At 54.7% G+C, this 17271-nt stretch overlaps 1 protein-coding gene across 2 annotated transcripts; it reads right to left on the bottom strand.

Moving 5' to 3' along the window:
* Nucleotides 1-4: 4 nt before the first annotated feature.
* On the bottom strand, nucleotides 5-16382 carry MAP4K1 (mitogen-activated protein kinase kinase kinase kinase 1). Of its 2 annotated transcripts, XM_058707776.1 has the most exons (31): nucleotides 16136-16381; nucleotides 15909-15966; nucleotides 15699-15789; nucleotides 14914-14978; nucleotides 13347-13402; nucleotides 13210-13257; nucleotides 12990-13032; nucleotides 12827-12899; nucleotides 12079-12210; nucleotides 11594-11656; nucleotides 11405-11486; nucleotides 10869-10985; nucleotides 10544-10622; nucleotides 9963-10021; nucleotides 9843-9886; nucleotides 9718-9762; nucleotides 9028-9070; nucleotides 8179-8341; nucleotides 7999-8081; nucleotides 7523-7607; nucleotides 6226-6302; nucleotides 6077-6137; nucleotides 5178-5286; nucleotides 5035-5093; nucleotides 4732-4835; nucleotides 3980-4154; nucleotides 3646-3708; nucleotides 3364-3453; nucleotides 3210-3280; nucleotides 2243-2298; nucleotides 5-183 (listed from the first exon to the last, which is right to left on the bottom strand). In XM_058707776.1, the coding sequence occupies exons 1-31, from the start codon at nucleotides 16232-16234 to the stop codon at nucleotides 114-116; spliced, it is 2463 nt and encodes an 820-aa protein (XP_058563759.1). In that variant the 5' UTR covers nucleotides 16235-16381; the 3' UTR covers nucleotides 5-113. The 2 variants fall into 2 exon arrangements, with proteins under 2 accessions (XP_058563759.1, XP_058563760.1); XM_058707777.1 differs by lacking the exon at nucleotides 3646-3708 and having other exon boundaries at nucleotides 16136-16382.
* Between the last annotated feature and the right edge of the window lie 889 nt (nucleotides 16383-17271).

The following is a 17271-nucleotide window of genomic DNA, read 5'->3' as shown; positions in this document are numbered from 1 at the left end:
AGCAGAGGCTGGAGTCGTGTTTATTGGGAGACAAGTGCATGTCATGATCACTAATGTATGTCCGTTGGGGAGGGGGGTGCAGGGACTGGTTCCTAACACCCCCCCCTAGAGACTCATTCCTGGATGTAGAGGTTGCTGGGGGCAGTAGGATCATCTGCTGGGCGTGTCTCCACCACCACAGGCCTGGGGAAGGAGGAGAGAAGTCAGTTCATTCATTCATTCATTCATTCACAAAGGAGTTAATAGAGCCTGTGCCAGCACAGTTCTGGACTCTTGCAGTGATGTGCAGAGACAGTCTCTGCCCTTGAGGAGGCCAAAACGAAGACCAGCATGAATCAGTGAATAACATGACTGCAAACCACTCATGTAATGGAACACATTGCATGGAAACCTATCCCAAAGGGCTGGCCAGCGTGCCCCGAAGAATAGCGGGTGGAGCCTGAAAGAGGCTCAGGAGGGAGGGAGCTTGGTGAAAAGTCAGGGAAAGGTGTTCCGGACAGAGAGAACAGCCTATGCAAACGCTTTGAGGTGGGGGAGAGCTTGGGGCTTGGCTGCAGAAGTCAAAGTCTTGTGCGCTGTGGCCAGGACGGGATATTTATCTTGTATTTATCTTGTGGCCAGGATTGGGTATTTAACGGGAGAGTTTAAATGGGGAGAGTGACACAATCGGATTTAGATTTTAAAAGACCGCTCTGGCATGTCAAAAGGCTGCAAGAGATCCTTGAAGGGGCTCTCACCGGCTAAATGTGGGAGTTCTCATGCCTCGCAATTAATCATGATACTAATATAGATTGTAACCCACAGAATAAAATGGAAATCCAGGAGACTGTGCTGAAATACACACACACATACATACATACATACATGGTAGAGAAAGGACCGTTTTCCCCACAGTAGCATGCCAACCAATGAGTGCAGAAATAGGAAATCCCCACTGGGTAACTATCCTAAAAATATATTCAGGCAAAAATCAATAATAGATACTAAAAGCCATGAGTAAAAGTCTGATAGAAACAGTATAATTACACAGTCTCAGCAAATCACCACAAAAGATACTTTTTTTTAGCACAAAAGTAACTTCTAGTGGAGAAACCGGACTCACCCCACCTTCCCCAAATGTTCAAAGATGGCGTGACCAGTACTGGGACAAACTGACATGATATGATGGACTGACGACCCGCCATCACTTCCACGGTACCCCTGCCCCCGAAATGCTTAACCTGGAAACCTCAAACCCAACTGAGGGACATTCTGGAAAACAACCTTCCTGTACTCTTCAAAAGTATCAAGGTCACGAAAAACAAAGAAAACCTGAAGAACTGTTCCAGGCTAAAGACTAAAGAAACACCACTCTTAAATGCAACCCATCATTTTGAATTGTCTCCAGGACCAGAAAAAAAAAAAAAAAAGTATTATTTTTTGGTTATAAAGAGTATCATTGGGCTAACCGGTGAGACCGGGTATGTGGATTAGAAGGTAGTGATGTCTTGCTGTCATTTTCTTGATTTTGACAGCTGCGCTGTGGTCTGTAAGAATATGTCTTTGCTTGGATTTAGGAAACAGTTCACACCCAGATAGAAAAAAAATGACACATATACAAAAGAGGATAAAATATACATGATAAAAACAAAGCACACACACACACACACACACACACACACACAGAAAAACAAAAACAAAAACCAACCAAAAAGCTAACATCTGAGGAACTGGATGAATGAAGGGGATACGAGAATTTTTAAATTTCTTTTTGCAACTTCTCTGTGAGTCTAAAATTATGTCAAACTAGGGGCGCCTGGGTGGCGCAGTCGGTTAAGCGTCCGACTTCAGCCAGGTCACGATCTCGCGGTCCGTGAGTTCGAGCCCCGCGTCAGGCTCTGGGCTGATAGCTCGGAGCCTGGAGCCTGTTTCGGATTCTGTGTCTCCCTCTCTCTCTGCCCCTCCCCCGTTCATGCTCTGTCTCTCTCTGTCCCAAAAATAAATAAAATTAAAAAAAAAAATTAAAAAAAAAATAAATAAAAAAAAAAAATTATGTCAAACTAAAAAGTGAAAATTAAAATTAAAAAAATAAAAATGTCCCCTTGGCTGCTGTGTGGGGAATAAGGCACAGAGATAGAAGCAGGGAGACCAAGAGACAGAATGTCCAGGCCAAAGATACAGGTGGCTAGAGAGATCTCAAGACACCTCTCCAAACTGGAAGCCCCCCTCCCCGGTTCCGTGTTCCCCTTCCTTAAGTCCATACCTGGGGGAGCCAAGAAGACGGAAGGTGAGGGTGGGGTCTCTCAGCTCCTGCAACAGCTGGGGGAAAAGTGTGTGTTTCAGTATCTAGAAGACTCTTCCCCTTTCCCTTAAAGGGAACGGGGGTGGGGGAGAGGTCTCTAAACTTTTAGTCTTAGATCCAGAAATAATTCTAGTTAACACCATTCACCAGCTGTGTGACCCCCCCCCCACGCAAGTTCCTTTTCCTCTCTGTGCCTCAGATTACTAACCTGTGAAGTCACAGGACCTTCCTCATATGTGATGGTGAAGATTAAATACAAACACGTATGGGCAGCATCTGACACATCTATGAGCTAAGGACCATTTTTCACTCCATTTTCCAGATGGGGAAAGTAATGCATGGGAACGTTAAGTCATTTGCTTGAGGCCAATCAGCTGGTTCCAACCCAGGCCATCTGTTCATGTTCTTAACCACCCACATCTCTCTCTAGTGACCCCCATTTTATTTTTTTTTTTTTAATTTTTTTTTCAACGTTTTTTATTTATTTTTGGGACAGAGAGAGACAGAGCATGAACGGGGGAGGGGCAGAGAGAGAGGGAGACACAGAATCGGAAACAGGCTCCAGGCTCCGAGCCATCAGCCCAGAGCCTGACGCGGGGCTCGAACTCACGGACCGCGAGATCGTGACCTGGCTGATGTCGGACGCTTAACCGACTGCGCCACCCAGGCGCCCCATAGTGACCCCCATTTTATAGTTGGAGACTGAGGTTCAGAGAGAGTAGACTCTCTCGCACAAGATCCCCCAGTGGCCTGGAATGAGCTCTAGACCCAAGAGACCCTGGGGTATAGAAGGGGACCCGGCTGAACTGAGACTGGAGGAAGCTTCTAGTCAGGGCTTCCCACCCTGACTCAATTCTCCTGATCCATCTGATGAACTGGATGCCTGATGGGGAAGGAGCGGAGTTGTGGGCATTGGGATGAAGCTTACCTGGTCTGAGCCTGGAGCCCACACCTGCACTCCATGCTTCCAAAAGGCCTGGAGCCGGCCCCCGACCATAGCTGGGAGACAAGCAGTGCCTGTTACGCTTGGGTATCACTGAGCCTCCATTCTGGACCGGGGGCCCTCCCATCCCTGCACATACCCACGGCCTCTACTGCTTCAGTCATAGGGATCTCTGGAGTTCGAAGTCCCCGGACTGGGTCTCCCTCCGGAGTCACCAGCTTCAGAGACCCTAGAAGAGGGTAGAGAGAGGGCTATAAGAGTGAGGCTCAGAAGGATGCTGAGAGACTGTACAATAAATTCACTGAGAAGCACAGCAGGACAAGGGCAAGGCCCGGAGGGGCTCAGCATTTCTGAGAAGCACAGGGTCTGCGAAGCTGAGATCCAGGAACAGTGGAGAAAAGACTGGGAGGAGGGTCCTTACCGTCCATCAACACCATCACCTTGTCTTCCTCTACCTGGGTCACCTGCACCGGTCCCCTGTGCTCTGTTTGACAGGCAGAGGTTCAAAGACCAATTCCACCTGCTTCTGCCTTCCTCCGCTAGGCACCCTCTCCATTCCCAAGCTAAACCCCGCCCATCACAGCGGTCCCGACGGGTCCTCCATCTCACCGGCTGTATGCATCCACCTCTCTCCCCTCGCCCCAGCTGCAATCCCTTTCCCAGTTACCCCAGTTACATCGCAGGCTAAGCACAGCCCAGCCGCCCAGCCCACCCCCTCCCAGCAGCCCCGCCCCCAGCGAGCCTGCCCCACCCACCTGTGCTCATCTCGCCCAGCCAGCAGGAGAGCGCGCCGAAGCGCACGGTGTGGAAGAGCACCGAGTTCGCCGGCCGCCCCGGGCTCACGCCGATGCAGACGGCGGGCAGCTCGGAGCCCGGCCCGGTCAGTAGAGCGAACACTGGAAGGGGCGTCGGTAGCGGGAACAGCACCTGCTGCAGGCCGCACAGGGGGGGGCGGGCTCAGAGTCGTGGGGCGGGGCCTGAGAGGGGAGGGGCCTGGGAGGAGAGCCTGCAGGGAGCTTCCCAAGTATATTTCCTGGGCCCTCGGTTTTGGGGGATGGCACCTAGAAACTTCAGGCGGTAAGGCCCCAGAGGCGTGAGGTGATGCCTCCTTAGAAACGGGTGGATGTGGCTCAAAGTTGGCGTGCCTTGTTTGGAGCGTGCCGCCTTAATGACAGCGAGGCGGGGTCCCCGGAGGGGCGTGACCTCACAGGCAGCAAAGTCTCCTTAGAGTCAAAGGATCTGAGTGGGGTCCCCTTAGAGACCCGAGGAATGGGGCATAGGGCCTGAAGGATAATTAGGCTGGAGTGAGAGGCGGAGCTTAAGGATCTGGAAGCTCTCGGAAGGGGGAGCCTCTGGCACCGACCACAGGTGGGCGGGGCCTCGGGGGAGATTGGAGCGGGGGCCTCGGGTAGAAGCCGGGCTTCATGAAACTCTCAGCAGAAGCGTAACAAGTGGAAGGCCCTAGCATGCAACCTCACAGAGTCCCCAGCCTCGACAGCCCCCCTACCCGGACCAGCAGGAACTTGTTCATGGGCTGGTACCACTGAAGCAGGACCACGGACGTCTCCAGTGCGCCGCACAGGAACGGGCCCCCCGAGTTCGCACCCTCCGCTGTGGGAGATGGGTAAGGATGGGTTAGGGTCAATCTTCTCTCCCCTCCACCCCACCCCCCCAAAGGGCACACAACTTCCCCGGGCTGTTGACAGCCTGCCTTAACAATGTAACCCCCTTGGGTAGATGCAGTCCCTGCCCCGCCACGCCCCCTTTCCTCACGTTCCCCCCACCCCACCCCGTCAGGATTCTCTCTCACCCACGCAGCAAGCCCGGCACCCTTTGGTGTCCTGGATCTTGGTGGAGACCATATTCTTCCTGCAGGAGAAAGCACGTGTAAATGCGGAGGGGCGGCAGGAAGGGGGGATTGCGGGGGCCTGTGGCGCCACTGGGGGCTGGTACCTTGCCAGTAGCCGGTGGGGGCTCATGTGAGCGATGGGGCTTCCCGCTCTGGTCTCCTTGCGCTCCAGCAGGCCCAGGATGCTATGAGAATACAGGTGGGGGGTCTTTCCTACGGCGTATGTGTGTGTAAGGGGAAGCAGGCAGTTAACGGACACCAGACACAGCCACCTTTCTCTGTCCCTTCTCTTGGCCCTATCCCTTTGAAACTCCCAAGGCTTCAAGTCTCAAACACTTTTATTTCTTCATTTTCCACTCAACATATTGTAAATGTCCACCTTAGGCCAGGTCCTGTGCTTGGCTCTGGTGAACAGTGGTGAGTAAAATGAGTATGTTCCCTAGCCTCCCGTGCTGGTAGCCGCAGGAGAAACTATGGACACTTAGCCAGCCAGGTGAAGGTGCACACGCTACTACATTTAAGAAGAAACCGATCCAGAAATTCTCTTGAAGTCATCACAGATGTGATATTAACTAACTCATGAAGCCGATTTGGCTTGGTGTTTCCCCGTCAATTAGAAATTCTTTTACGCAAAATGTTTACAAAACAGTAACACAAAATTGTAACCTCTATCTACTCCCTCACTCTATTTCACAAGTGTGGGATAAGTTCCAACTCTCATCTAAACGTCAAAGAAATGTAAAGACTTACTGTAGACCTTACCTCAAAACTGACTTGAGGTGGGACTACTGTGAACCCCATTTTATGGGTAGGGAAACTGAGGCCCAGGGAGCAAGTCCCACAGTGAAAAAGTGGCTGAGATTTTTAACTGCGGGCTCTGTGAAGGGGGAGCCTATGTTTTTGTTTGTTTTATTTTGTTTTCAGCTGTGCCCATCTACCTCCCAACCCCCTCTCGACCCCTTAACTTCTGACCCCACTCCCCCCACCTGACCCACAGCCAGACCTGAGAGGGACATGAGGACATTGTTGATGGAGTACACCCAGGTAGTCCGGCTAGGAAAGAGCTGCAGAGAACGAGGCAGATGGCTCCCATAAGACCCCAGCAACCCCAACTCCAGCCCCTGCCCTCGGTCCCCCAGCTGCTGTCCTCACCATTTCCAGTGTGGCCTCCTGATCATTCCGGTTCAAGATGAAAATGCCTTCCTCTGCCCCCAGGAGCAGGTGCTGGTCTGTGGGGACAGACATAAGGACACTGGAACCTGCCTCATCCTGGGGGGGCCTCCCAGACCCTGACCTGACCCCAAACACTGCTAGTCTGTCCTCCAGCCCTGACGCTCAATTCTCTCTTACTCCCAGCCTCTGTCTCCCCAAATCTGAACTCAAACCCTGACCCAGTGCCAGCTCAAGCTGGTCTCATTCTTATCTACCTCTCAAGGCTGGACCTGCAAATCCTGACCCCTGTCCCCTCAACTTTGACCCCAACATGAGTCATGTTTCCCCACATTGCCTTCGAAGTTCCATCCTTCTCTTCCCCAGTCCTGACCCCCAAATGCTAATCTTGTCTCAACACTGATCCTCAAACTCGGGCCCCCTGAAATGTGGCTTTTTCTGTCCAGTGTGTCCCCCTCAAACTCTAACTCTGTTTTTTTTTTAAGTAAGTTTTAGTCATTTTTTAAAAAAGATTTTAAGTAATCTCTACACCTAACAAGGGGTTTGACCTTACAATCCTGAGATCAAGGGTTGCCCACTCCACCGACTGAGCCAGCCAGATGCCCCTAATGCTGGGTCTTTAACATTTACCCCTCACTGACCTTGTCTCCACATCTCTCATTCCCAAATCCTTTCCCTTTCTGCCTACGTTCCCATCTCCCAAACTTCCGACTCCAAAATGCAGACCCCAGCCTCTGTACTGTTAACCTCCAGCTGAGGTTAAAGGGTCCAACTTATACCCCAAACTCTGACCATTCTGTTATATCTGATATTCCTGGACCCTAAACTCTTACTTTCCTAATTTTCACCCACAAATTCATTTTCACTCTACCCGTATTTAATCCCCAAACCTCAACTGTAACCCTGGGCTCTGGTCCTGCCTCAGTTCTGCCCCTCCCCATCCTATTAAGACCCTCCCCAGGGGGCGCCTGGGTGGCTCAGTCAGTTAAGCTTCTGACTCTTGATTTCAGCTCAGGTCGTGATCTCACAGTTTGTGACTTTGAGCCCTGAATCGGGCTCTCTGCTGTCAGCACAGGGCCCCCTTCAGAACCTCTGTCTCTCTCTCTCTCTCTCTCTCTCTCTCTCTCTCTCTCTGCTCTTCCCCCATTCTTGCATGTGCGCGCTCTATCTCTCAAAAATAAATATTAAAAAAAAAGACCCTCCCCCACCCCTGCCTCTGTGCCTCCATTAAGGGCCCTCCCCATCCCCCTTCCTTTCCGTGACGCTCCTGAGTGCCCACCCTTGGTGGAGGGGTGTATCCAGGCAGCCGTGCTGTGGATCCGGAGGGGGCAGCCATTGAACAACTTCACGAGAAGGGCACATCCCTAGGCGGGCCACGGGGGGCAGAGCAGCAGATCCAACAAAAGGAAGGAGGGGACACGAATGTGCAGGGGTTAAGACTCTGACGCAAGAGCACCAGCATTCAAATCCTGCCTCTGCCTCCTCAAAGGTTTATGACCTTGGCAAGCTATGTACCCCTCTCTGCCTCCGTCTCCCCATCTGTGACATGCGAGATGATGTCACTGCCTGTGATACCAAGCTCTATCTGTGAAGGTTTACACCACGTGTAAACATGAGCTCGGGGTCTGGCACAAAGGCACCGCTCAACAAATGTCACCTAGCGTCATTGTTACTCTTCCTGTCCCCACACACTATCCCACCCCTAGGCACCCCCAGGCATCTAGAGGTGTGAGTCCTCAACACAGCTGGTCTCACCTTTCTCTTCATCTTTTCCTTCTTGGGGGGCAACAATGGGGGCTGACCAGGGTCCCGGGGGGTTGGGTTCCAGAGTGAGGGTTCTGAGACAGGGTGGGGGAAAATCAGTCCCCAAAGCACCCCCCTCCCCTGCCCAACCCATACCCCCTGCCCACCTCCTGCCCCAGCCTGCCCCGTTACCTGAATGGGCAGTTAGGTGGGGGCTTCGGGTGGCTGGGGGAGGCCCGAGATGGGGGGTGCGTGGGGGAGGCCCACTGGCACACCGGACCAGCACCCCGGGGCTCAGTTGCCCATCATCCCCAGTGCTCCCGGGACCCTCATCTGATGAAGAACGGAACTTGGGCTATGGAGATGGAGAAGACGTGTGGGGAAATACATTAGATCCCAACCCTGCCTCTGCCAGAACTGACCTTGCTCATGGCTCTGAGCCCTCAATGTCCCACTATCATTCCAGGCGTCAACCCTGACGCCCACAACACACTCCATCAACTAAAGAGTTAATGCCAAGGGCGGCTGGGTGGCTCATCAGTTAAGCTTCCCACTCTGGCTCAGGTCATGATCTCCAGGTCCCAGGTCATAGTCTCCAGGTCCCATCAGTTTGAGCCTTACATTGGACTCTGGGCTGACAGTTCAGAGCCTGCTTTGGATTCTGTGTCTCCCTCTCTATCTGCCCCTCCCCCGCTCGCTCGCGCACGCTCTCTCTCTCTCTCAAAAATGAGTAAACGTTAAAACAAACAAACAAACAAACAAACCCACAACTAAAGGGCTAATGCCAGCTAGCTTAGTCCTGGGACCAGTGTCCCTCTGGCTAAATACTTTGAGTTCCCATCCTGAGGTTCAAGGATGCTCCTTCCCGACTACCATGTGTTCAGCATCCTGGTCTCCCAGACCTCAAGGGACCTAGTGTCCCAGACTCCAGCCTTACAGTGCCCAGTATCCCAGCCTCTAGGGACCCTGGCCTCCTGGTCCCCAGCCCCCAGACTCAGCCCCCCGCCCCCGGCCCCCAGCTCCGTTGGCCCAAGGCCTTACCTTGGGAGGCAGTGGAGGAGGTACGTCATCTGCAGGGGTGGGGCTGGAAGACAAAGATTGGGGAAGCAGGCACAGGTGTCGGTAACAAGGACTGGGGGCAGATGGGAGTGGTTTGGGACTGGAGGTCTGAGAACAAGAGGGTGGGGGTGACTCGGTCTGGGCTGGAGCCGATTGTTATGGCTTAACGTTAGCATAGCCGTGAGGATACCGGCAACCGCAACACGGGCTATCAAGTGGGGACAACGCGTGAAGCCTGAATCTTCACAGCCACCTCGTGATGCAGATCGTGTGAGCTCCCGGGGGCCAGGTTCTCACTTGGTGCTGGGCTCTGCCCATGAGCCCACTGCAGAGGAGATGCATAGAACGGATGGGTGGGCGAGAGGCGGACCCAGGCCTGGGGGCTGGGCTGACTGCAGGCACTGAGGTTGGGGTCTGGTGTTGAGGGAAATTTCCAGGGGGGAAGATGCGGGTGAAGGCTGGGCTTTGAGGGTTAGGGCTGTGGCGGAAAGTCTGGGGTCAGAGCAACATCTGGGAGCTGAGGGCTGGAGGCCCGGGGGCTCGGCGCGGGTGCGGCTGGAGGAGGAAGGAGAGCGGGGGCGGAGGCTGGGGTCCGGATGGAAGGGACATGGCGGCTGTAGGAAGGTGAGGGTGGGTGAGGGCCAGTGGGGCTGGGGGCCGCGCCTCTCTTACATGTCCACGTCGTCGTAGTCATCGTCTGACTCTGACGGCTGCCTCCTGAGGAGCGACAGGCGTGACCCTCAGGCGGCTCCCTCACATATCCCAGCCCCCTCCCCTCCACACCGAGGGTCCCTGACCTAGGGCTGCTGCTCCTGAAGTCTCCAGGGGGCTGCAAGTGGGCCTGTGGGATAGTAAAGGGTCAGCAGTGCCTGGCGGAAGGGGAGGGCATCTGAGGTGAGTGGGGGGAGGCACCTCACCGTGTGGGCCGTGGGTCTGGACTCCATTCCTCTGAGCTTCCGGAACTGCATGTGCCGCCCTGGAAGGGAGGAGGGTAACACAGTGAGCCAAGGAGATGGATCCGAGAAAAGGGTAGAATTTGGGGGGTTGAGGTCAGGCTCTTAGGACTGGCGCTGTCCCTTGGTCGGGTGGGGAAAATCTTGGTTTACAGGATCTTATTTGGGGGTCAGGGTTTGGGACCAGAGAGATGGGGCTCAAAGTTATCCAGTGCTTGCTTTCAGCTTCCACTTGGGTCGTGGGGATCGGACAGAGATTTCTGAGGGCTCTTGGGGGGGCGGTCCTTGTGTTATGGGAAGTTTCATGGAGTCTCTACAGTCATTGTGTAGCTCAGCTGGTGATGAGGTTTTCTGGAGTCTCTTGCGGGGTCAGATAGTAATAAGGGTCTCTGAGGGTCTGTGTGGAAATGACAAGGGTCTCCGGGGCCTATCATGAGATCAGATGGTCGCGATGAGGGTCTCTGGCAGGATCACAGAGGGTAGAATGGTTCTCTTGTATCCATTATCGGGTCAGGTAACCCCAAGCTTAAGGCGTCTCTACTTACGACAGCAATCAGCATCTGGGATCCCTAGAGAGCTGGATCGGTGAGTGGACCTGATCCTCCGGGGGACGGCAGGGGGCACCTGGGCAGAGTGGCAGCTGCATCAGGACCGTGGCCCTCCCCCAGACACCCCTACCACCCTGCGAGCCCAGCCAGGAGCCTCTGGCTCTCCCACAGCCCTCTGTGCCCCCAGCCCTGTGCCCAGCTCCCCATCCCTCCTCCCCCTTTTCCTTCTAAGAGAGGCCCCAGGAAAGCACTCCAGGCCCGGGGCCCAGCCTAAGCAAAGGCTGGGAGGTTCCAAGGCTTTTGTCAGCCGGGGCGCCCTCACCTCAGGCTCCTCATCTTCGATCTCGACAACAGGGGCCCCCTTCCCTGGATTCCTCAGTTTGTCAAGAAGATCTAGGATCAGGCTTCTATTTAGCCTGGGCTGGGACACCAGTTGATGCTGGAGAGGGGGAGGACGGTGTCAGCAGACAGAAGGCTGCTATTGGGGACACGGGCTCAAGAACCTAAGGTAATCTGGGGGGGGGGCAACTGAGGAAGAAGGCAGGGAACTCTGGGAAACTGAGGCTGGGGGATTTTAAGGGGTTGGAAAGGATTAGAAGAGTCTAGGGTTCCCAGCAGGGGCCCTTGGAGAATCCCACAGGTACCTTAGCAGGGGGAAAGGGCTCCCCCTTGAATTCCTGAGTATACCCAGGACTGGGTCTGGAGGCCCTTGGGAATCTGTGAGTTTTAGCAACTCAGGGTATCTTGGCAAAAGGTCTAGGGTACATTTTGGAGAGTTTGGGAGAGGTCCTGGGGAACTCACCCCTGGGGAGGGGTGAGTTTGGGAAGGGCTTTTCAGGGAAGGGAGGGGAAGTTTACACTGAGCATCTTGGTGGCACCGGGTCGTTTCTTGGGGTTCTTAGTGAGGGTGACTTTGACAAAGTTGTGGAAGGCAGCCGACCTTAGGAGGAAGAAGTTCTGGGGTGAGGAGACCAGAGACTCTCCCATTATACCGTGGTTTCTGGCTCTGCCCTCCCTGGCCCTCCCTCACCCTCTCCCCTCTCCTACCATTTGCCTTTTTCTTTTAGCCTGGGGGGCTGGTAACCACTCTTCGACATGAGGAAGAGAACTCTGGAAGAGTAAGGAGAGGACACGGTGTTCAGACTCTCAATGACTCGAGGGGTGCCCAAAAGCACGGAGGTCACCAGGGAGCAAAGCAAGGGACAGAACAAGAACAAGGTTTAGGTTTTACAGTGCACTGGGATGTCCCTTCCAGGGGACTCTGCTGATCACAGGACAGAGCTACCGCAGTTATGAAGAGAGCCTCGGGGAATCCCTGCTGCGGGGGTGGAGGGCTGAAGGGGGTGGAGCCCTCCCAGTGTGGAGGGCTGAAGGAAAGGCTTTCTGGGTTGAGAGGCTCCTTGGGGGTCTGAGATGGAGCTCAGAGGAAGGGGTGTCCCCTGTAGGGGGCCTTGGTGTGGGGCAGCAGGCTGGGGGATGGCACTCAGGGTCAGGGCGGGGCGGGGCCTCTGGGCCCAGGGGGACTTGCCTACCTGAGAGGGTGCACGTCAAAGAGCGGTGGCTGTAGCTCGGCTAGTTCAATGGCAGTGATGCCCAGGGACCAGACGTCACACAGCTCGTTATATCCCCCCTTCAGGGCCACGGCTGCCACTTCTGGAGCCATCCTGGGGGCAGAGACCCTCAGAAAGCCAGCGGTGACACAAGGCGGGGAAGGGGAATACTCCTTGGTATGAGGGTGGGTGCGCGAGAGAGACAGAGAAGGAGAATGGGGCATGGAGAGAACCAGATGCAGAAAGAAACATCAAGGTGAAGAGACAAACAGAAGTAGAGACACAAAAAAGTCAAGACAGAAGGATCAGAATAAAAACCAATACAAAGAGGGGCGCCTGGGTGGCTCAGTCGGCTAAGCGACCGACTTCAGCTCAGGTCACGATCTCATGGTTCACGGGTCTGGGTTTGAGCCCCGCGTCTGGCTCTGCACTGACAGCTCAGAGCCTGGAGCCTGCTTCCGATCCTGTGTCTCCCTTCCTCTCTGCCCCTCCCCTGCTCATGCTTTCTCTCTTTCTCCCTCTCTCAAAAGTAAATAAAAACATTTTTAAAAATTAATACCAAGAGATCTAAGTAAATGTAAAACTCGAGAGAGAGCCAAAAAGAAAACAGAATGTTCAACAGAAAAAGGCAGAGGCAGGGAAAGGGGCCGGGAAGGAGATTCCCAGTGATCCAGGTGAGGAAAACCACTGCCCCCACTCCACCCCCAGCTACCCGCCAGGCATCCCTCACCAGTAGGGCGTCCCAATGAAAGAGAGGCGTCGGGCCAGTGTTGCCCCAATCTGGGCCGAGATACCAAAGTCAGCTGGAGGCAGAGAGAGACATGGTGACCTGGGGTCCCCTATCCCCTTGGTCCCCAGCCAGACTCCCCCCAACCCCCACCAATCACACTCACCCAGTCTGACCTCCCCAGCATCATTGATGAGGATGTTGGCTCCCTGAGGGGGGAGGAGGGAAATTAGAGGCTGTCAGAGACACCCCCCCCCAACCCATACTGCCTCCATCCCCTGGCCCTTCCCAACTGCCCAGCTCAACACCACCCTGAGCCCGCCAAACACCACTTCCGTCTCCTGGGCCCCCCACCCACCAAGGCCACTTTTCTGCCCCTAGACTACCTTGATGTCCCGGTGTATCTTCTTCTGTGAGTGCAGATAGGCAAGTCCCTGGGGAAGAGAGTGGACACGGGGGCTGTGAGTGTCCAGGGGCTGGAACAGGGCCCAACCTGACCCAGGCCCACCAGACTTCTCCTCACCTGGAGCACTTCCCGGCAGACATAGCTAATCTGGAGCTCTGACAGGGGGCCTGTCACTGCAAACATCACACCCGTGGCGTTGGGTGGGAACCAGGAAACCTGGGAGCCCCTGGCCCCCACCCACACTGGCTGAGATGATGCCACGTGGGGAGGGAAAGCGTATAGGATAAGTGGGAGGGGGAGACGGAGGGACGTCCCCAGGCAACGCAGGGAACATGAGGCTGGAGGGAGACAGATTCATTAAACAGATATTTACTGTGTCTACTGGGTACCAGGCACTGTGTTGGGGCACTGGGGAGACAGCTGTGGACAAGAGACAGACGTCCCTGCCCTTGTGGTGAGAACATTCCAGGGAGACAACAAACAAACAAGATGAGTAAAGCACAGCACATGAGATGCTAATAAATCGTAAGAAAAAAAAAATAAAGCAAGAAAGAACAACAGGAAATATGTGTGGGAAGGGGTATGACATTTTACAGGGTGGTCAGTGAAGTCTACTCTACTCTGAGAAGGTGACGGGGCGAAGACGTGATCAGTCCAGCTTGGAAGGGAACAGGAGAGCAGGTGCAAAGGCGTAGAGGTGGGAGAATGCCTGGTGGGTTTGGAAAGCAGCAAGTAGGTGGAACAGAGTGGGGGAGGGAGAGAAGTGGTAGGAGGCGAAGTCTGGCAGCTTGGGTGCAGGTGGGGGTCACACTGGGGAGCTTGGGCTTCTCTTTGGAGGGAAATGAAAGCCCAGGGGGGGCTCTGAGCAGGGGGTGATGTGACTTTGCAAAATGAGGAAAGGCAGAGGGACACAGACACACACACACACACACACACACACACACACACACACACAGAATGAGACAGAGAAACAGAAAGACAGAGAAACAGGAACAGATCCAAACTGAGATCGAAAAACATGAAGAAAGACGTTCTGAGAAACATAGAAACACAGAGGGGACAACAGGGAGACAACAGACAGAAGTGGTCGGAGACCAGGTTCAGCAGACTGGCTGTGTGGGCCACTTCCTCTCTGAGGGCCTCAGTTTCCCCCCTCTTTGATGACTTCTTAATGAATTTCTTCCTTTGCTAACATTTAAGATCTTGGGTTCAAAGGAGACAGAAAGATGACCAAAGACAGTGGTGGCCATCAGAAATTGAGAGGCGATCAGAGACCCACCCCCCTGCTACCCTCAAGTTTTCCAAAAGAGTGAAATGCAGGTTGAGAGAGAGAATCAGGAATTCAGTCACTCAGCCAACAAAAACGTGGACCATACTATGGGCCAAAAATGCAGAAATATTCAAACACCGCCACAGACACATTGGTGAGAAAATGCAGATGGGGGAAGATGGGAGGGGAAAGCAGAGGGGGTCACTGCATGCAGAAGGATTGGGGCTGGACTGTCAAGTCCTGGAGGACAGGGCCCAGGGCCCACTTGGTCCCTACAGCATCCCTAGCACCAACCAGGCCAGGCCCCAGGCCCAGAGTGGGGCTCAGTGCAGGAAATGTGGACCAGAAAGACAGTCCCAGGAGACACAACCCCAGAGACACAGGAGGGATGGACCCCCTTGCCCTTCCTCTCACCTTGGTAGATGTCCTGGAGAGAACCAGCCCCACAGAATTCCATGCATATCCAGAACTTCTGCAGCCTACGACAATTCAGGAGTAATAATAACGGCAGTAATAAGTCATTATCGTAGGACAGCCCGGCTCACTGTCTGTTTTGTTCCAATTCAACAAAAACTTTAACGTAACAGCTGTCATCCACCTCGCCCACCAGAGTGAGATCATTCCACTTCCATTTTACAGGTGGGCAAGCTGAGGCTCTGAGAGAAAATGTATGTTCAGGGTCAACAGGACTCAAACCCACATCTTTGGACTCCTAACCCCGGAGGACTCCTAACCCTGCTGTCCCATGCTAACCCAGGAGACAGGGCAGATATCTCCCAGGTTGCGCAGGTTAAGGGAGGGATAGAGGGGCCCAGGGTGTCAGGTCTGGGGGACAGAGGTCATCACTAGGACATCAGGGATATTAATTTAGGGGTCAGGGGATTTAGGGAATTAAAGGAGCAGAGAGTGGAACCGGGGCACCTGGAAGGCAGGATGATGAAAGATTGGTTTTAAGGGGCCTTGTTTTCAGGTTTGGTTACTATGAAGGGACCACTGTTGGGGATCCCCGCTCAGAAATGGGTGTCCTGAATTGCAGAGCACATTGGAGAATGCTCTGGTCAGAAAAGTGGGACTTCAGACTGGGGATCAAGTTGGGGGGGGCAGTTTAAAAACAGGGGTCCAGGATTGGAGGTCGGGAATGGGGATTCCAGGCTAGGGGCCGGGGAGGGGGGTCCCAGGGCAGGCTTGAGGCTCATCACCAGAGATAACTCCCATGATAGGCCACGATGTTGGCATGCCGGCAAGTTTTCAAGATGAGGATTTCCTTCTGAAGTGTGGAAACATCATCGTCTGTGAGGAGGGACAGGAAAGAAAAGGCCGCTGCAGGGGAGGAATATGCGGGAGGCAATACCGTGTCCCAAGAGGAGGGGAAGGGGTGTGGGGAAGGAGCTGCCGTCTCCTCTTCTCACCAGGCTCCATCTTCACCATCTTCACTGCCACCAGGTCCCCCGTCACCTTGTCTCGAGCCTTGTAAAGGGGAAGTTGGCAGTCAGGCAGGCTCCATTCGCCCGAGTTCCTTCTCAGCATCCCTGACCAAAGCCCAGGACTGGGACTCTCTCTCATCCCCTTCCCTTCTTGGGCCTCATCCCAAAGTCTCACTGGTTTGAGGGTGATGGAGAAGGAGGGGTGTCCTCACCTTGAAGACTTCTCCATAGGTGCCGCCACCGAGCCGCTGCAGCAGGTCGTAGTGGTCCCGGGGATCCCTATTAAAGATGTCGGGGTCCACGAGGTCCATCCCTGGGGGCTGGAGCTGGGCCCGCGCCCAGGGGCCAGCAGGGCCTCAGGGCTCGAGTGTGGCACCTCCCTCCCTCCCCACAAGTCCTGCGTCCTGCACCCGCCTTGCTTTGCCTCCACCGGCTGTGGCCTCCCCCCTCCCCACTCTCGCTTCCTGCCCCAGCACAGGGCTGTGCCCTGCACAACGCTGTGCAGCCGGCTCCACCCCCTGTCCCCTGGGCCCTGAGAGCCTGTCGGTGAGGGGCAACTTGCTTTGGGACCCAGGGGACCCCCCCCCTCGAACTCAAGGGCCCTGGGCTGAATGTAAACCAGATGCAAACTATCTTATGATCTGGGGGGGGGGGGGTGCCCTAGCACCCCCTCCCCCGTTCTGGGCGGTGGCTAAAAACCACAGTTGAAACTGCTGAGTGCTTGAGGAGATTGAGATGGCAGGCCCGCACAGGAGCGGTCAGGCAGTGGTGCCTGCTCCCTGGCGTGCATATATATACTTAGTGGTACGCGCTTATGCACCCACGGTACGTAGACCACTACCCATGCCTGGATACCTGTGTGAACACATGTGGATGTACTCAGAGCACATACCCCTATGTATATGACACATGCTTGTGCATTCACGCCTACAGTGAGCAATCCGTACGCATATAACTCAAGACAGAACGCATGGGGCACTAGCCTTCACCGGCAAGACTGGAGCCAAAAGGGGATCGAGCACCATCCGGCAGGGTCCAGGAGCCCTCACTCCAGCCGCTGTGGAGCAGGACACCAGCTTTGCGGGTCCCTACCCCGGGAGTTGGGGCGGAGCGTGAAGACCAAGTTCAAGGCTTGAAACTCCAAAGCTCAGGATGCTACCTGGGGCAAAGGGGACCTCAGGGAGCACCTCCCTGGGAACTTTGGCTGTGGCCCAAATTAAGGACCACTACGTACACCCCGGCAGTTTTGTGACTTCACGATCGCGCGCAACACGACGCGCGGGCGCGCAGCTAGACAGCCGTCTTCCTCCTCGGGAGTTCGCGCGCACGTTCTAGGGGCTACAACGCG

This window comes from Neofelis nebulosa, chromosome 17, assembly GCF_028018385.1.
Source record: "Neofelis nebulosa isolate mNeoNeb1 chromosome 17, mNeoNeb1.pri, whole genome shotgun sequence".
NCBI classification, from domain to species: Eukaryota; Metazoa; Chordata; class Mammalia; order Carnivora; family Felidae; genus Neofelis; species Neofelis nebulosa.
Note: the sequence above shows the minus strand (reverse complement) of the source record. Positions and strands in the feature narration are given on the sequence as shown.